Below are 19,603 nucleotides of genomic sequence, written 5' to 3'. Positions count from 1 at the left end.
CAAAGACTTAAATACCTTTACGAGGGATGGTATTTTCCACTGCTCTCCACAAGTCACCCACTTCCCCCAAACCTAAGTGTCACTCTTTCAGGAATACACTGAACCATTTAGTGGCTTTCAAGCCACTTCACCGTAAACAGTATTTGTTGTCTACCAAGTTCCTTGGCAACTGGAATAGATGAGGTTGCAGATCCTAGAGCAGGCACAGAATTCGGGATTAATCCAGTTGTTTTTGGTTTTTTGTCTGTTTTGTTGTTTTTTTATTTTTTGTTTTTGTTTTTGGCTTTTTTTGTGTGTGTGTGTCCTTCCACAAACTAAACTTCAGTGTAAGGGATCGGATTGAAGAGCCTCATTAGCCTTAAACTCAGATCCCTTATCCAACGCTTTGGAGTTTCTCATTAACTTCATCTGAATATTGATAAATTACCCTTTACTTAAAACATGGTAACATAATTCAGCAGATACGCTCAAAAGCCTCTTCAACATTCAGAGGTTGATGGCAATACAGCAATACATGAAAAAGGCTCTTTATTGTGATTTTTATTTTTTACTTTTTATAATTTTTTTTTTTTTAAGTAGGCTCCACCCCCAGTGGAGATCAAGAGTTGCATGCTCCAGTGACTGAGCTAGTCAGGTGCCCCAAAGATTTTTTTTTTTTAAAGTATTCTCTAAGCCCAACATGGGGCTCAAACTCATTACTCCTAGATCAAGAGTCACATGCTTTACTGATTGAACCAGCCTGGACTCGTTACTGCTAGTTTTTAAAAATGGGTCAATATTTCATGTCAGTTAAAAAATGTAGGTAATGGGGGCGCCTGGGTGGCGCAGTCGGTTAAGCCTCCGACTTCAGCCAGGTCACGATCTCGCGGTCCGGGAGTTCGAGCCCCGCGTCGGGCTCTGGGCTGATGGCTCAGAGCCTGGAGCCTGTTTCCGATTCTGTGTCTCCCTCTCTCTCTGCCCCTCCCCCGTTCATGCTCTGTCTCTCTCTGTCCCAAAAATAAATAAACGTTGAAAAAAAAAATGTAGGTAATGTTGTAAAAGTAGCCAGAGAGATCCCTTCCCCCTCCCATCTTCTCCCACCCTGTGAGGACAAAGCTAAAAGACAACTAGAACCAGGAAGCAGGCCCTCAGACACACCTTGATCTTTTACTTGGTAGCCTACACAACTCTGAGAGGTAAATTTCTGTTGTTTATAAGCATGTGCATATACACGTGCACATACTTGGAGAGGAACAGCAGGACCTTCTTAAAACATGCTTAGCTACCAGAAAAGTCAGTTACACCCACTGGCACATAATGGGGTCAGTAGTCAACTCTGCACTTGGTTTTTGTCTACTTATAGAAATTCATTCGGTCGCTAATGGATACAAATCCAATTAAGGTATGTAAATTTAAACTGTCCAGCAACCCCCCAAAGGTGCACTGTCTGGTAGAACACTTAAAACTTTTTCTGGGGCGAAGAAACATTGTACAATACTGTTACATTATCTCCGGAATCTGAATGATTTAACTATGAAGTTCTGTCCACCAAGATTCTCTTTGAATAGCTCTTATCCAGCGGTGCTTGGGAGTAAATCTAGAAGGAAACGCCAACTCTTTCGTCTGAGTATGCAGACTTATCCCAGGCTGAAAACACAGGCTATCCAAGGCTTTAGGGAAATCGCTTGTCTACACTGCCCCTATAGGGTGTACTCTCTTTGGTTGAGAACACAAGCCTCTCCTTACACCTGTCTCCATACCCAAAGCTGGAGATTCCAGTGGGAATCCTAAAACAGTTGGGGGTGGGGGAAGGAGTGCATACACTGGTCAGTTACAATTTCTATAGCCGGCTTGAGCTACAGCTCTCAGGCCTGCTTCCCAAACCTGGACTTCCCCTATATTTACGCTAAGCGTTTTCTTTCTTAAAAAATTGTTGTTTTTTTTTTTTCCCCTTCCCTTAAATTTCCTCAGGCCCCACAGGCAAGACACAGGGCGGGAAGTAAGGTAACACGAGTGATTTCTGAGCTGCTTAAAATACTTCGGGTCCTCTTTCATTGAGAAAAAGGAGGCAGGACAAAAAGGAAAACAAAGCAAGTTGCCACTGGCCGAGGTAGGCGCAGCCGCACGAGCACTCGGGGCCGAGGCCTGCATGACGCTCGGCCCGCGGTGCGTAGCCAGCCGGTGGCAGGGCGGGAGAGCGGGGCCCCCGGCCGGCCCCGGCGCACGTGGCCGACTCAGGCTCAAAGTCCAAGGGCGGCGGGAGGTCTCGGGGCCCTGGGCGCGCCTCGGCTCCCACACCACTGCGGGAGCAACGAACCGGACCGCCGCTCTCCGACCGCCGGCACGCTCCCAGCCGTACGACCTCAAGGGCCCAGGCGCGGGGACCCCCTCCGCCCCCTCCACCCCCTCCGCCCCCAACCACGGTGGCAGCGGGCCGGGCGGAAGACCGGAACCGCTAAAGGCACAGCCCGCCCTCTTCTCGCGAGACGTGAGAGAGGAAGAAAGTTGGTCGGGCGACGGAATGCAGCCAATGAGAGGGCGGGGAGGCTGTGATCGACGGCCCTCCGAGCGCCTTCCCTAAGCCCCGCCCCGGCTGCGGAGGCCCCAGTCGCCGCCCGCCTTCCCCTCCCTTCCCCGTCTTCCCTCCCCTCCCTGCCCCGCTCTTCTCTTCCCGTCTGAGGTGGCGGCCGGCGTCCCTCCTCTCCAGCTCCGTTTCGCCTCTAGCCCTGGCTTCCCGTTTTTGTCGGGCCCCGAGACCGGTCTGAGCGCTCCCCCTGTCGCTTCAGGGTGGTCGAGTAGCCCCGGGCCCCTCGAGTCCCTGCGCTTTCTCCCTTCCTGGGCTTCGGTGCTCGTCCTCCCCCGCCATGAATGAGGAGTACGACGTGATCGTGCTGGGCACCGGCCTGACGGTGAGTTCTGGGCGGCGGGCCCCGCGCCCCCTCTCCCCACCCTTCCCTGCCGCCCGCGCCGCCGCACGAGGCCCGGGCCCACCCCGCCCGGCCGCGCCGCCTTCTGCCCGGGCCGGCCTCCCAGCGGGGCCTGCGTCTCGCACGCTGTCCTTGTGCACACGGTCTTTGGTCGTCGTTGGGGGCCTTGCTCTACAGGGCGTTGGGGCGGGTGGCGACGAGTGCGTCCCCACGAGTCCGGGCCTGCGGCAGTGCCCAGCTGCTGGGGCTCGCGGCCCTAAACGTGAATCGAGAGACCGGAGATGGAAAACCCAGTCCAGCTGGAAAAGGACAGTTTTTCCGCTTTGCTCGGCGCGGGGGAAGCCCGATTGGGGATCGGTACTCGTCCACCTCCTTTACGGGTTGCTGGCCTCTCCCGATTGGAAACGGAAAAGCACCAGGCAGAGTGGGGGAGGGCGGAGGCCACTCTTGCGTTTCCTACTTAGACTTCAGCCACTACTACTCATCCGTCTTTGCCTGCCAGAGCTTGGCAGAAGATTTTGTGACAGGTCCTTGGACAGTCACTGTTTTGTGCTGGATACAGTTCGGTTAACTTAGGTTTGGGGAGAAAAATTAGCCTTTTATCTCCGCGCCCATTTCAAATGAGAGGCATTATGCCTTCCTTCTCATCACCCTCCCAGCTCACTTTTTGAGCATCTGTAGCGTTGGAAAGGAGTTTGCTCAAAACTTGTCTATCGAATGCTTTCTCAGCTGACCTTTGCCACCTTTTCCTTTTGTTCGGTCTGTTCCCTGCCTCCGTTGTCGCTTCTCGGGGCTTTCCCCTAAGAAATGGATTGGTGATGGATTGATGGCTATAGAGGCCAAGTTCTCTACTACTGGCCGGTCGAGACCCACGTGTGACTGGCTGAGAAGCAGCACCAAATAGCTGAGGCCACTGACCTAGGAAACTACCGGGTTGTTTTGAACGTGCGGGATTCGGTTGAATTTCTTTCCAGGTGGTGAGTTGGCCAACTGTAGGATGCCTAAATGAACAGGCCCACCTGCTGTTAATGTTTCTTCAATTAATGTTTTTAATGTGTCTGATTTTAAAGTGTCCAAGCTGTGCGGCTGTTTTTCTTCAGTGAATGTTTTTAAAGCGTCTGATTGGGATTCCAAGCTGAGCTCTGTGGACTGTGGAGGATTTTGCCCATGGGGATGGGGACCGTTGCTGCCGGCATGTTGTAAGAGCCCGTTCTGTTTTCCTGCGGTTATTGCTGGTCTTTCAGATTTGCTCTTGATTAGGTCCGTTGGACGTGGACGAACGAATGCACGTCCATCTTGCAGGTTTCTACATGCCTGGTTTGGAAGCAGCAGTTTGTGTCAGAGATAGCACAGTCGTACTGGATAACGACCCGGTGGAGATGATGCATTTTATTTAAGTATTCATTTGGGTTGGGGCGCCTGGGTGGCTCAGTCGGTTGAGCGGCCGACTTGGGCTCAGGTCATGATCTCGCAGTTTGTGAGTATGAGCCCCACATCGGGCTTTGTGCTGACAGTTCGGAGCCTGGAGCCTGCTTCGGATTTTGTGTCTCCCTCTCTCTCTCTCTCTCTCTCTCAAAAATAAATAAACATTAAAAAAATTTAAACATTCATTTGGGTCGATTGTGATCTTTTTGATGAGTGGTAGATTCATGCCTAACTAGAAATCAGACCAATTTCTGCCCTCACTTTACAGCTGTGATAGCTTTAATCCCTATGAGCCTTCTTATATTGTTTTCTCAGATGTTCTTTGAGAATTCTCTCCATTCAGAGCATCCACGCTCGTTGATGGGAGCGGCGGTGGCAGGATGATTTGACCATGGTAAATCTTGTGTCCTTTTTTCTAGTGACACCAGGACTGCTCAAAGTGAGATGAGACCACCAAAGTTAAAAACCCTGAAATCACGCTTGGCCGAGTATTTGGAGTGAACATACCACTTAATTTAATTTTTGGCTTCTAAATATTTAGTACCTGAGGCTTAAGAACCTGCAAACAGGCATACACAATCAACTATGGGTACCACATATCGCAGGAGGGCAGTGTGTCAAGTACTTTTAGTGCTGTGAACTTGTTACTTTTTTTTTTTTTTTTTTTCCACGTTTATTTATTTTTGGGACAGAGAGAGACAGAGCATGAACGGGGGAGGGGCAGAGAGAGAGGGAGACACAGAATCGGAGAATCGGAAACAGGCTCCAGGCTCTGAGCCATCAGCCCAGAGCCCGACGCGGGGCTCGAACTCACGGACCGCGAGATCGTGACCTGGCTGAAGTCGGACGCTTAACCGACTGCGCCACCCAGGCGCCCCTGAACTTGTTACTTTTAAAGAAAGTGTCGGAGTTTGTTGCCATAGTTGGCACTGTTTTGTGTCAGTTGTTCCTTCTAAAATAAAGGTCATAGTGATCCACAAATGTTGCTGGTAACTTTAATAAATAAGACACAAAATGTATACCTTAGAACAAAATCGTTCTGTGTCTAGGAGAAAGGGAATATTCCATATAATTGAATTTTCTGAGGAATTGACGATTGATTCTCCCTTTAAAGAAAGAACAACAACTTTCTGATAAAAGCTGCTCCAAATGACATCACAACTTGTTTACCAAACTAAGGAACATAATTTACTTGATAACTAAGATTTCACACCCTGAGCATTAAGTACTGTGTCATGCCGTGACATGATGAAGCTGCTGAGACACCTGGTGAGCTTTGTCCCTCCTTACTAAATAGTCACAGACTGCTTGCCTTTGTGAGTGAGTGAGTGCTTCAGTCTGCTTTTCATTTTCTTCCTCCTCCCTTACTTTGCTGTTAAGGTGACCTTTACTTTTCTTTGATGGCAGCGTGTGTAGACCTCATCTGACCACCTAAGATGCTGCTTCTAATTGACTTTGGGTTTGGCAGTGAATTCTTGAATTTTCTTAAAAATGGTATATAAGGGGCGCCTGGGTGGCGCAGTCGGTTAAGCGTCCGACTTCAGCCAGGTCACGATCTCACGGTCCGGGAGTTCGAGCCCCGCGTCGGGCTCTGGGCTGATGGCTCAGAGCCTGGAGCCTGTTTCCGATTCTGTGTCTCCCTCTCTCTCTGCCCCTCCCCCGTTCATGCTCTGTCTCTCTCTGTCCCAAAAATAAATAAACGTTGAAAAAAAAAATTAAAAAAAAAAAATGATATATAAAAGGGTAACTAGTTCCACAGCTGTTGGTGCCTCGAGGAGGTATTTATGTTGTTTTGTTCTATATAATAATTCTGGTAGAGGGTCATGAATAGAAACGTACTCTAGTGATACTTAACCAGTATTCTCAGTATTCTATATTTAGAAATTATTTTACATCCCAGATGTAATTTCTCCTTTTTTCTTTATTAAAATTTTGTGATTTAAAAGAGGAGTTTTTATATCTGATTTAAACATCTTAAATTGCTTCTCAGATTTGCTCTTTGAAAATCCTTGCCATTGCTCTGTTAGAGTTTTGTTCACAAAGGACTTTCTATTCACTGCAGTAGCAATCATTGGGCCAATATGTACAAATGTCTTATTTTTGGAAGGTATAAATGTTTTGCAGTCTGTATTTTAAGTCCGTTTCAAGCATACTGGCCCAATAGAACAGAAATAAAATCAGATGCATTTCAGCATCTAGAGGTAGTAGTGAGATACTTGGTTTGAAAAACCACTAGGTAAATATTTTGGCTCACATAGATGATAATCGACATTTACCTCTATCTTCCTTCTCCTTGTACCTGATTAAAGACTCTTTTTTTTTTTTTAAAGATTTTTTTTTAACGTTTATTTATTTTTGGAAGAGAGAGAGAGAGACAGAGCATAAGCGGGGGAGGGGCAGAGAGAGAGAGGGAGACCCAGAATCCAATGCAGGCTTCAGGCTCCGAGCTGTCAGCACAGAGCCCAATGCAGGGCTCAAACCCACGAACTGTGAGGTCATGACCTGAGCTGAAGTCGGAGGCTTACCTGACTGAGCCACCCAGGCGCCCCGAAGACTCTTAATGGAGTAATGTCTTCCCCAATTTCAGTTATTTAAACTGTGACTGTTGTGATCAGTTACAGGCAATAAAGAGGTAAACGCACTTTCTATAAACAAATAGCTTCTCATAGAGGACGGTAACTGTAGGAGTTGATATGAGAAAGTACTAAGAGCTGTAATAGAGCTACACATGTGGGAATTCAGACAGGGGAATCAGGAAAACCTTCATAAAGAAGGAAGTATGTAAGCTGACTTTTTAAAATATTGGTAGGCTTTGAGCAGGAGGAATGATTTTCTAGGCAGAGTGAGCAGGATAGGTTGGTAGTAAGAACAGGATGTATGGAAGGAATAGGAAGTTTATTTTGCCTCAAACAGAAGGTATGAAGAGGCAGATTGGGAAATAAGGTTGGAAAGAAGGCCTGTTGGTAAGAAGGTTGAATGTACTAGGCTAAGAAATTTGAACTTTATCTTTTTAAGCAGTGGGAGAGGATTTTGAGCAGGAAACATATAATTAGAGCCAATTTCAAGAAAAATTATCTTCTGACAGCATTTAATGAGATGCATTTAAGGGACAGACATTTAAAGGAACATTCTGCTGAAAACAGTGTTTTTTTTTGTTATTGCTGTAAAGCATATATCAGTGGATTCAGAAATGTTCAAGTTAACATTTTCTTCCTATTTCTAGGTAAGTGGGTTTCAAAAGGGACTTTTCTTTAGTATTGGTTTTTAGGTACCTGTTTTCCTAATTTTTGTGTGCGTTTACTTTCTGTTTGGTGTTTTTTGCTGTAGTTTTGTTTTTCCTGTAACAACTGTAGCAAGCGATGCCTTTAAAGGTGGTTATTATCAGCCCTTTGGACTTCAGTGAATCTTCAAATTCTTGAGCCCTTTATTTTAGGCCTCCACCTTTAGTACTTGCTTTAGAGCCATGGTCCAGTGAGTGGATCATGCTTATTTGCAGGGGAGCATGAGAAGTTACATATAGAAGACATGCAACATGCAGATTTGCTTGCTGTGTTTTTGCTTCCAAAAGTTGAACTCTGAAGTCTGCCTTTGTTGGCTGGAAATAGGACTATTTAGTCTTCCTCTGTCCGTGCCCTAACCTGTTTTTGAGATAGCAAGGTTTATTTTACTTTCATGTACTATGTTGAGCCGTATATGTTAGTGCTGCTTTGGATTTTGTGTTTTGAACAAGTGAGTTGCTTTTGGTAATATTAGGGTTGGAAAATGTCTTCAGTTCTGTTTATCAAGACATCGTTAAGAAACTGAAAAGGCAAGCCACAGAATGGAAGAAGATGTTTGCAATATATATAACTAATAAAGCACTTTTATCCAGAATATGAAAGGAACTTTTATGTAGCAGTAAGAAGAAGCCCGTTTTTAAAAAGGGCAAATCATTTGAGTAGGTACTTATCAAAAGAAGATACTAATTATCAGTTAAACTATAAAAAAGTGCCCAACCTCATTAGTTGTCAGGAAATGCAAATTAAACCACATCCTAAGTAGAAGGGCTAAAATTAAAAAGACACAAGTGTGTTGGGCAAGGATTTGAAACAACAGCAACTTTCACACACTGCTGACAAAAGTGTATGTTAGTACAATCACTTTGGAAAGCTCCTGAAGTTGAACACAATTGTGCTTTCCTTGATATGTATCCAACAAATACATAATAAAAACACGTTGAGAATATTTGTAATGGTCAAAAACTCGAACCGTCCAGATGCCCATCAACTAAAGTCTCTACAGCTCTGTTACCCAAACCGTGGTCCTTGGACCAACTGCTTCTGCAACACCTGAGGGCTTGCTAGAAGTGCAGAAGGCTAGGCCTCACACTGGATATGCCGAAGCAACACCTGCAGGCCAGCATGATCCTCGGTTTTGTTTTGTCGAAGTAGGCTCTAAGCCTGGCGTGGGGCTCGAACTCAGTGACCCCGTGACCTAGAGTTCATGCTCTACCAGCCAGGCACCCCTGCCTAGTGTGATCCCCAGTTGATTCTCACCTTTGTTAGAGTTTGGAGCGGCGGTGCTTTCATAACCGTTCTTGAAACTGGTCCTGGACCAGCCTCATTAGTGGTCTCCCAGCCTGGTGAGAAAGGCACACTCCCAGCCTGGTGAGAAAGCCCCAACCCAGTTCTGGGGATGGAAGCCCCACAATCTGTTTTAACAAGCCCTCCAAGTGATGTGGATGCAAAGTGAAGTCTGAGAACCTGCTTAGAATTGACGTTTCTCAGCCCTTCGCGGATGATGCTACATGGGAAGCACACGCTGAGATCCATCCACTGCTTGCAGGGTTAGACCTTCTGTAAAGGTCCAGATAGTGAATCTTTTAGGTTATGCCGGCTATGCAGTCTCTGTCACAACCACGGTTCTACTGTGGGACCGTGAAACCTGCCGTGGACACTATGTAAATGAATCGGAATGGGTGTTTCCCAGTAAATCTTTATGAAAACCGCGTGCAGGCTGGACTTGACTCTTGTACCTTGGGGACTCTGCTCTGTGGCAGTGAGAATAAGTGAATTTCAAGAACACGCAAAACATGAGTGAATCTTGTAAACATAATGTTGGATAAAAGGTGTATATACAAAAAAAAAGGTATACTGCATGATTCCATTTATTCTGAGTTTAAAAACCAGCAGAACAAATCTTTGCTCTTAGAAATCATGAGAATGGGTGGGGGGTGTGGTTGTGACCGGAACAGGGCATGAAGTGGCCTTCTGGAGGGAGCACTCATAGTGTTTTGGTTCTTGATCTAAATAAGAAATGATACACCCTCGTAAAGTGAAATTTGAGCCTGATAAGAACTTAAAACCTTTCAAAAATACTAAAATGAATAGATATATTATGGAATAAAATTTGAAATACTTAAGAATTTTTAAAATAAGGTATCAGAGTCAGACTTCTAGGGGAGTGAGATTGTTCTCTGCTATGTAGGGTCTTTGGGGTAATTTTGAAAAGCCCTAGGATTTGTGATGATACATGGAATTTCCTTTTTCTTTTTAAAAGATAAAGCCCTGATCACCAAAACCATACTACAGGTTTTGAGTGAATGTGTATCCCATCTCTGGATTTCTTCTCATTAATTCATTAATCATATTCTTCTTTAATTTTTTCCTTTTCCCCCTCCATCTTGATATGGTGTATCTTAGTATATTCATGTTTCATTTACCTTTTTCTTGAGAGTAGTCGTTTATAATTCTCTATTTGTTGCCACTTACTAGTGCTTATTCTGGATGCTTCCTTTAGGGCTCTGGTTCTCAAACTCTTTGACTTTGGGATCTTTTTACACTGAAAAATTAAGGACCCTGAAGAGTTTTGTTTATAGTGGTTATGTTTATCAATATTTATCATTAGAAATCAACACTGAGAAATTTAAAAAATTTGTATTAATTCACTTAAAGATAGTAATGATAAACCCATTACGTGTTAACATGAGTAAGTTTTATGAAGTATAACTGTATCTTCCAAAACAAAAACATTGTGAGAAGAGTATTACTGTTTTACATTTTCTGCACATCTCTTTAATGTGCAGAATGTCTAGTTTTAATGTCTGGCTTGAAAGCTGAATTTTCACCTGCTTTGGTGTTCAGACTTTTGTCAGATACCAGCTGAAGTATCTGAAGAAAATCAAGCCTCATAACAGATGTGCAGTGGGAACAGGGACGAGTATTCTAATAGCCTTCCACATGGTTGTGGATATTCTTTGATTTATACCAAAATATTAGTGGCAGGTTTTGTTTTTTTTAAAAATATTTGTTGTAGTATGAAATCTGAAACCACATCTGACATATATCTAGGTCTGAGTAATAGTTTATTGGTCAGTTGTTCTTTCAAATAAAAATGATGATCCATGAGGGGTGCCCGTGTGGCTCAGTCTGTTAAGCATCCAGCTCTTGATCTCCGCTCAGGTCATGACCTCATGGTTCTGAGATTGAGCCCCATGTTGCGCTCTGCACTGATGGTCTGGAGCCTGCTTGGGATTCTCTCTTGTCTCTCTCTGCCTCTCCCCAACTTGTACGGGCACTGTCTCAAAATAAATTAAAAAAAAAGATGACCCATGAACAAAGAAGTGGTTAGTTCAGCATACACATCAGTTGCACAAATGGTTTTCCTTGAGCCAGAGTTACCTTATGTGGACTTCCCATCTTGTCACACACTATTAAAATAAAATGGTGGGCATTCAAGGGTGTATACTTAACAGGTAATTTTTTTTTTCAACAAAGGTAATTTTAATGCTTCATCAAGGACATGTTTGAGTAAGCCAGCCTTTTTTTAAAACTGAGTACCTGGTGGTGGCGAATATAATGAGTAGCGCAGAGTGGGGCTACTGTCCTAATTCGTTCTGTCTGCCGTTGGTCTTGGACCATTGGTGCTAATGCTAGTGCAGTGGGCAAATAGTGAATAATGTCTTAGTGTTAGGAAAATAGTTCTAACCTTGAGGCCCACGGGGTCCACAGACCACTCTTGGAACCCTGGTCACTTTGGGCTTTGTCCTTAAGTCATCTACTGTACATACTAAGTATTAATTACTAAAAGAATGTTTAATGAGGGGCTTTAAAAAAAAAGTAATGTTCAAAACGTGCTGTAATGCTTTACTTCTTTTGAAGATACTTATGCTTTTCCTGTAGGAATGCATCCTGTCAGGTATAATGTCAGTGAACGGAAAGAAAGTTCTTCACATGGATAGAAACCCATATTATGGAGGAGAGAGTGCATCTATAACACCTCTGGAAGATGTAAGTATTAAGTTACTTGTGCCTTTCATTCTTCGAATCTTTGACTTGTGAATCTCAATTTCACTCCTTATAGATAGGTTTAATTTTGTTTTATTAAATAGATTATCTGTAACCTATTTTTTCAAAAGGGGCTGCTAGTTTAGGGCTTGTAGAAATTTAAGTTGTGACCTTTCCTGCCACCTTGGAGCAGTTACCCGTTATCTCTTGAAGCTAAAGGTATAGACTCCTGATGGATATCTGATATATGCCAAGCACAGTGCCAGTGTTTTCCACTTGGTTTTATGTATTCTCCTAGTTACTTGAAGAGGTATTTTTATCCTCAGTTTTCAGGTGACAAAATAGTCTGTGTTGTTACAACCCCAGAGAAGGGCTGGGAACCTAGGTTATATGACTCCAAAGGTATAGTCCTTTTTGCTCTACTGCCCTGCTTCCTACTTTTCTAGAGCATGGGCACAGGAAGCATTTCCAAAGTGTGTTTTACTAAAAAAAAAAATCATGAGAGCAGATGCCTCAAGGGTGAGGAAAGGCAGAGTGATGTAGTGTGGAGGTGCCCACAAGGGCCCCTGATCACCGTGTAGTGTTTTATTTCTTAATCTGAGTGTTTTAAAAATGGATATTCATTTCATTATTGTTTTTTAATTTGTACCTATGTGTTTTAATCAACTCTTCTATTTTTGCTTCTTCTCATGATAAAACAAATAATATTTAAATATTTAAAGCACACACAAAAAGTGTTTTACTAACTTTTTCTCTGTGAGGTTTGTTCAGCATCCACACGCATGGATATGAGCTGTACTGTATTTTATAGGAGATGTATAGACATCACCAATTACTTTAAATAATGACTGATAAAATAGACTGCATATTTTTATCAAAAATTTTTTCTGTATTCAGGCCTACAGAAAAGTTGAAAGAATAATAACAATGGATCAACCTTCCATCTGGATTTAGCGGCTGACATTTTTCAATATTTGCTTTGTCTTTTTTTGTTACTGGGTTGAGTCCTTAGAAGTAATAGACATCATGATACTCGACCTGAATCTTTCAGCATTCACTGGCTAAGAATAACATTCTCCTATGTAATCATGGTATCATTCGTTATCATGTTTAAGAAAATTAACCGTAATATCCAGATCATATTCAAATTGCCCACTGATGCTAAGACTGTCTTATATTGTGTATGGTGGTGGTTTTTGTTTGTTTGTTTCGTTTTTTTAAATGTTTATTTTTGAGAGAGAGCATGTGTGTGCAAATGAGTCGGGGAGAGGCAGAGGGAGACCGAGAATTCGAAGCAAGCTCTGCACTGTGTGTACAGAGCCCGACTCGGGGCTCAAACTCAAGAACCATGAGACCATGACCTGAGCCGAAGTCAGACTCTTAACTGACTGAGCCACCCAGGCATCCCCCCGCCCCTCTTTTTTTTGAACCAGTTTAAACATTGCCTTTGGTGTGGTTTCTCTTTATTCTCTTAATCTACAAAAATCTCCTCACTTGTTTTTCCCTTTTGAAAAGTTCAAGCTAGTTGATAATAAGAAAGCATTGCTGTGTACCTCATATTGCATCATATCAGAGGCACATAATGTCTAGATTTCCCCACTGTTCATGATGCTAAGTTTGACCCTAGTTAAGGTGATGGCCACCACATCTCTCCATTGAGAATAATCCGTAGAGTGATACGTTGGCACCATTCCTTCTACACTTAGTATGTTTATTAATCTTCAATAAGATGAGCAAGCTGCCTTTTTTCTCCCCCAGTGAACATACTCAAGGACTTGGGGATTTTTATGAGTAAATATATACCAACTTTGTCTATTCACTTCCACATTAACAATAAAATCCATGAGTTCAAATGAATATTCCCAAATTTTAGACTGAAAGCTTCTTTCCTTCCTCCTTTCTTTCTTTCTTTCTTTCTTTCTTTCTTTCTTTCTTTCTTTCTTTCTTTCTTTCTTTCTTTCTTTCTTATGTTTATTTTTGAGAGAAAGGGAGTGCGAACAGGGGAGGGGCAGAGAGAGAGGGAGACACAGAATCCCAAGCAGGCTCCAGGCTCCGAGCTGTTTGCACAGAGCCCAACGCGGGGCTAGAACTCACGAACTGCGAGATCATGACCTAACCGGAAGTCGGATGCTTAATTGACTGAGCCACCCAGGTGCCCTTGAAAGCTGCTTTTTATCTAGATCTCCTACTCAACTCACTTATATACATTATAAATTAACTGGAACTAACTTTGTCTTGTTTGATTTGAAGAATCCAGAATTTAGTTTTAACTCCTTACATCACTACAGAAGCAAAAATAAGCCTTTTCCGGCGCCTGGGTGGCACCAGTTGAGCATCCGACTTCAGCTCAGGTCATGATCTCACGGTTTGTGGGTTTGAGCCCCACGTTAGCCCTCTCTCTGCCCCTCCCCTACTTGTGTGCGCGTATGCGTGCACTCTCTCAAAAATAAACAGTAAAGAAAAAGTAAGCCTTTTGTTAGCCTTTTATTCAGGAGAGAATGAGTTTAAGTGATTGCTACAGGAGCACCTGGGTGACTCAGTCTCATGGTTTGTGAGTTCGAGCTCAGAGCCTGCTTCAGATCCTCTCTCTCTCTGCCCCTCCCCTGCTCGTGCATGCACTCTCTCAAAAATAAATAAACATTTAAAAAAAGATTTCTACAAATAAGGGGTATATCTACAGAGCTATGTGTCATTGACAAGTTGTTTTGTATTATTACTTTCCCGCTAGTAAGAAATACTACCCCTGTAATATTTATCATTCCTTAGTTTAGTAATATATTTAATTTAGATGTGTATTGGAACTTCTCTAAAAATTTTATCTGATAAAAAATGACATGCCCTTGTTACATTGAATAGTTGCATAGCATAATGAAAATTTTATTACATTATGGGTAACTTTTGTTTTGGTTTTAGTTATACAAGAGATTTAAAATACCAGGAGCACCACCAGCGTCAATGGGGAGAGGAAGAGACTGGAATGTTGACTTAATTCCTAAGTTCCTTATGGCCAATGGTAAAGAATTCTAACTGAAATTTATGCCATTGAATCTGGTTTAAAAGTAGAAACTAACTCTTGACAGAGAGTATTATTCCAGGTATGTGAAAATAGATTTCGTTGAATGGCAACAGTTTGGTGAGTATAATATGGTCCATTAGAGGCATCTGGAGTCCATAAAAATGGAGGGGGGAGGGTGACTCCTTTGTAGTTGGTTCTGGAGGCGCAAACTTAGGATGTGGCACAGACTCTTCTTAAGGGGCTTTGGTGATGGTCTTAGATAACTGGGCCTTCAGAAACAGGGTTTTTTCTAGTTTGGAGGCTTTTAAAACTTTTTTCTCCACATATTTTCTCATTTTTAATTAGAAGGGCAAAATTGCTATGATATTAGTGCCTTTTTCTGAAATGACATCAAAAAACCAAGTTGTTGGTGTGAAGTCTACGGCCCATGTATAAAAGTCTGAGCCACCCTTTCCCTTTTTTGGTGTTTTATTTATTTTTTTTGGTTTTGAATTTATATTCTACAGTTCTTTGCTTTCATTCTTTTTAAGTCCCCCCCCCCCCACCCCCCCCCCGCCACCGCCCAAGTAATCTCTACTCCCAGCATGGGGCTTGAACCTACAACCCTAAGATCAAGAGTCACACATTCAGGAACACCTGGGTGGCTGAGTCAGTTAAGCATCCGACTTGGGCTCCGGTCATGATCTGGCAGCTTGTGGGTTCGAGCCCCACATGGGGCTCTGTGCTGATAGCTAAGAGCCTGGAGCCTGCTTCGGATTCTGTCTCCCTCTCTCTGCCCCTCCCCTGCTCACACTCTGTCTCTCAAAAATGAATAAGTGTTTAAAAAAAAAAAAAGTCACTCTACCGACTGAGCCAGCCAGGTGCCCCTATAGTTTCTTTTAATGGAAAGATCTTTGAATTTTCTCTGAAATTTAAAGTTACCTTTTTGAAATTCTTTTGAAGTAAATTATAAGCACTTTTCAAATTACATAAGTAATGAAATCATTTTATTAAAATTAGAAAACACAGATAAGCAGAAAGGAAGTAAAATTTATATAACCAGAATCTCACCATCTAGAATTATGGTGAATATTTTGGTATATGACTTGCCAGTCTGTGTGTGTCTGTGTTGAACCTCACTGTACAGCCCTAGAAGTGTGGGGATCAAGGCAGTAACTTCTTAAGGCTTTGATTTTCTATTGCCCACTGTGACTCTCACCAGAAGACTGTGAGGCTCCACCTTTCCTAGTACCTTTATCAGTCGTAAATATTAACTCATTTTAATTTTTGTCACTTTGTCATACCAAAAGGCAAAATAATGGATTTTTAAAAAGTATCTGAGAGTAAAATGATTTCTAGATGTTTATTGGCTTATATATATTTTTTTTAAAGTTTATTTTTGAAAGAGAGAGTGCACACATGCCACGCACATCACGGGGCAGGGCAGAGAGAGAGAGGGAGAGAAGATCCCAAGCAGGTTCCGTGCTGTCAGTGTGGAACCCGACATGGGGCTCGATCCCACAAATCATGAGATCGTGACCTGAGCCAAAATCAGGAGTCTGAAGCTTAACCTTAGACTGAGCCACCCAGGACCCCCGGCTTTCATAGTCTTTAGTGAATTGGCCAGCCTTATGCTTTGTATATTTTTCTTTTGAGGTTTTACAATATTTCCTTATTGATATGAAAGAGCTCTTTTTAAAGGCTATTGAATAAATACTCTTTTAATGAATGTTGAAGACATCCTTTCTGGTTTGTGATTGGCTTTATATGTAATTGTGTTATAGTTTTCTTTCATACACAAGCTTTTAATTTTCATGTAGTTATATAGGTTGATCTTCTTTTTATTCTTTCTGATTTGGAAGGATATGTTTAAAATTTTTCTCTTTACCTCAAGGTTAACAAATACTAGTATTTGCTATCACTGGTTTTATAGTTTTATTTTTTCACTGTGTAAGTAAATTCACCTATTTTATAAGTTAATTTACCTGTTACCCTGTTTGAGATTAAGCCTCTTTACTTTTTTTATTATTCAGTAATCTCTACACCCAATGTGGGGCTCAAATTTGTGACCCTGAGATCAAAAGTTTCATGCTCTGCTAACTGAGCCAGCCAGGCGCCCTTTCTGTTATCCTGTTTGAGATCTAGAGATTGAGATTTATTTTTTTATTTTTATTAAAAAAATTTTTTTTAATGTTTATTTTTGACAGAGATCATGAGCGGGGGAGGGGCAGTGAGAGAGAGAGGGAGACACAGAATCCGAAGCAGGCTCCAGGCTCCGAGCCGTCAGCACAGAGCCCGACGTAGGGCTCGAACTCACAGACGGTGAGATCATGACCTGAGCCGAAGTCGGACGCTCAACCGACTGAGCCACCCAGGTGCCCTGAGATTTATTTTTTTAAATGATTATTCAGGGGGCCCTGGGTCACTCAGTTGGTTGAGCGTCCGACTTCGGCTCAAGTCATGATCTCACCATCTGTGAGATCGAGCCCTACGTCGGGCTCTGTGCTGACGGCTCGGAGCCTGGAGCCTGCTTCGGGTTCTGTGTCTCCCTCTCTCTCTGCCCCTCCCCTGCTCATGCTCGCTTGCTCTCTCTCTCTCTCTCTCTCTCTCTGTCTCTCAAAAACAAATAAACATTTAAAAAAATCTTTAAAATGGTTATTTATTTGTCCCTCAATACCATTTATCTTTTCCACTTTTATTTGAACTTTTATAATATATTACATTTTTATATATGGGTCTCTTTTTTTCCCCTCTAATTTGTGGGTTAATTAATATAACTGTACAATTTAATATTTGGTGCATAAAGCTGAAACTTTTTTTGTTTTCAAAAAAAATTCTTTTGATTGTCCTGGTGTTTTTATCCTTTCGAATGAGCTTTAAAATAATTTGGTTTCTCAAAGAAGTTTACTGTTTTTAGTATACCTAAATTTCTTTTATTTATAGACAGGTAATATTTCAAATTGTATGCCTGGTTTATTCTTTATCTGAAACTAATGTTCATCTTATACAAATTGAATAATACAAACTGAATGGCACAAATTCTTGAAAAATTTTCCCTATTAGTTGCCTCTCTTTAAAACATAATAAGAATTTAAGGAAACTCAGACCTATTTGCAGTAGTACTCTAATTCTAAACTTCATACGTACCTCTAATAATTATTAATACAGATTTTACAAAAGCAAGTTGATAAAGTTATTAATCTTGAAGTTGTAACATTAAAAAAGATAGTTCTAAATATGCTAAGCAACAGGTATGCGTTCTGATTGTCCCATGTGGAATGTGGCATTGGAGACTTTTTTGGGCAGGAGTTATTGGACAATGTTAAGAAAAAACTAGGAGGCCATCAGTACAAGCCAACAATAAATGTACTTTTATTCCTGCTAGTTTTTGGAGGCAGTAAGATTTAAGTTACGGTTGGAATTGTGGGACTTTTCTAGGTCAGCTGGTGAAGATGCTGCTTTATACAGAGGTCACCCGCTATCTGGATTTCAAAGTGACTGAAGGGAGCTTTGTCTATAAGGGAGGAAAAATCTACAAGGTTCCTTCCACCGAAGCAGAAGCCCTGGCATCTAGTAAGTAATTTTATTTGCTCAGAATAATGAGATTTTACAATAGAAGGGAATCTTAGAGATCAAATGTAACGTCCCCTGTTCTGACACCCATCCACTCACTCGTCCAGTCAGCAGTGTTTGCTGGATGTGCGTTAAGTGCCACACACTCTTCTGGGCAGTTGCTGGATCATCAGCGAAGAGGACGTTCAAAAACCCTGCCTTTGGAAGCTCAGAGAGAGTTGAAGTGATTGTGCGTCCCATGGAGCTTGTGGCCTGTGTAGGTTCCCAGTGCTTGTTTCGTAGGAGTAGTTCGGAAGAGCTGGTGTTTTTCTGAGTGTTTCCTGTGCGCTGGGCTCTGTGCTAAACACTTCACGTTCCTTTTCTTATTTGGAAGAATCTTCTAGATGAGGGAACTCAGACCTGAGGTCAAGCAGGTAAGCAGCAGGATTAGGAAGGAAACTCTAGAGGAATCTAGAGCCTGTGAACTTAATCACAGTGCTAAGCCGACCACCTTCGCCTTACTGTCCAAACTGCTGAGAAAGAAAAGAACTTTGTTCTGGTGAAACTAATCTTCTAATTGGTGCCGTTGCCGTCCTCTGAAATCTCTCTTTTTTAGAAATTTCTGGTGAGTATGGAGTAGATTTAATTCTTTGCCCAAAATTATTTCGTCTCTTGGCTCAGCGAAAGATAGATAACCTGTTAACGTTTTCTATTCCTGCCTCTCTTAAATAGCAAACACTTTCCTAAGAAAGATATTCTGTCTTTGAAGTTGGGGCGCCTGGGTAGCTCAGTTGGTTAAGCGTCCGACTTCGGCTCAGGTCATGATCTCGCGGTTCTTGAGTTCAACCCCGTGTCGGGCTCTGTGCTGACAGCTCAGAGCCTGGAGCCTGCTTCAGATTCTGTGTCTCCCTCTCTCTCTGCCTCTCCCCCACTCAACACACTCTCTCTCTCTCTCTCTCTCAAAAATAAACAAACATTAAACACAAATAAAAATAAAGCTGAATTAGTGGCGTAATCATGGGTTAGAAATTATTCTAAATGACAGTTTTATCTAAATAACATGTTTTCATAGAAGTAAGAGTTCAGCAGTTTGAAGAGTATCTTAAACTTTGTATTCTAAATTTTTATTCTCTCTTTGAGCTCTTACATATGTTAATTGCTTTAGTTACCTCCTTTATTGAACACAGATTGAAGGACTTACCTTCTGGCAGTTCTGTTTTTCTCTTTCTGATTTGATTTTTTCAAATATGTAAAAATTTATATGCCTCGAAAGTCAAAATTCAGAAGATGTAATTTAGAGTCTTCTTCTGTTCTACTCCAGTCCTTCTACCTTGATGGTCATTTTTGTTTTTGGTTTTTCTTTTTTTTCTTTCTTTTAAAGTTTATTTATTGTGAGGGGGTAGGTGGATAGAGAGAGAGTGGTGAGAATCCCAAGCAGTATCTGTGCTATCCGTGCAGAG

The 19,603-nt window shown here is 42.2% G+C and overlaps 1 protein-coding gene across 1 annotated transcript in view; it reads left to right on the top strand.

Moving 5' to 3' along the window:
- The first annotated feature begins 2,114 nt into the window (after positions 1-2,114).
- Positions 2,115-19,603, top strand: part of GDI2 (GDP dissociation inhibitor 2) — a 34,606-nt gene continuing 17,117 nt past the window's right edge. The window contains exons 1-4 of the mRNA XM_045464138.1: positions 2,115-2,888; positions 11,492-11,599; positions 14,510-14,609; positions 18,030-18,164. Coding sequence (XP_045320094.1) covers positions 2,844-2,888; positions 11,492-11,599; positions 14,510-14,609; positions 18,030-18,164 — 388 coding nt within the window. The 5' untranslated portion in view covers positions 2,115-2,843. The remainder of the gene's footprint in view (positions 2,889-11,491; positions 11,600-14,509; positions 14,610-18,029; positions 18,165-19,603) is intronic.

The sequence above is a fragment of the Leopardus geoffroyi genome, chromosome B4 (genome assembly GCF_018350155.1).
Source record: "Leopardus geoffroyi isolate Oge1 chromosome B4, O.geoffroyi_Oge1_pat1.0, whole genome shotgun sequence".
Taxonomy (NCBI): Eukaryota; Metazoa; Chordata; class Mammalia; order Carnivora; family Felidae; genus Leopardus; species Leopardus geoffroyi.
Note: the sequence above shows the minus strand (reverse complement) of the source record. Positions and strands in the feature narration are given on the sequence as shown.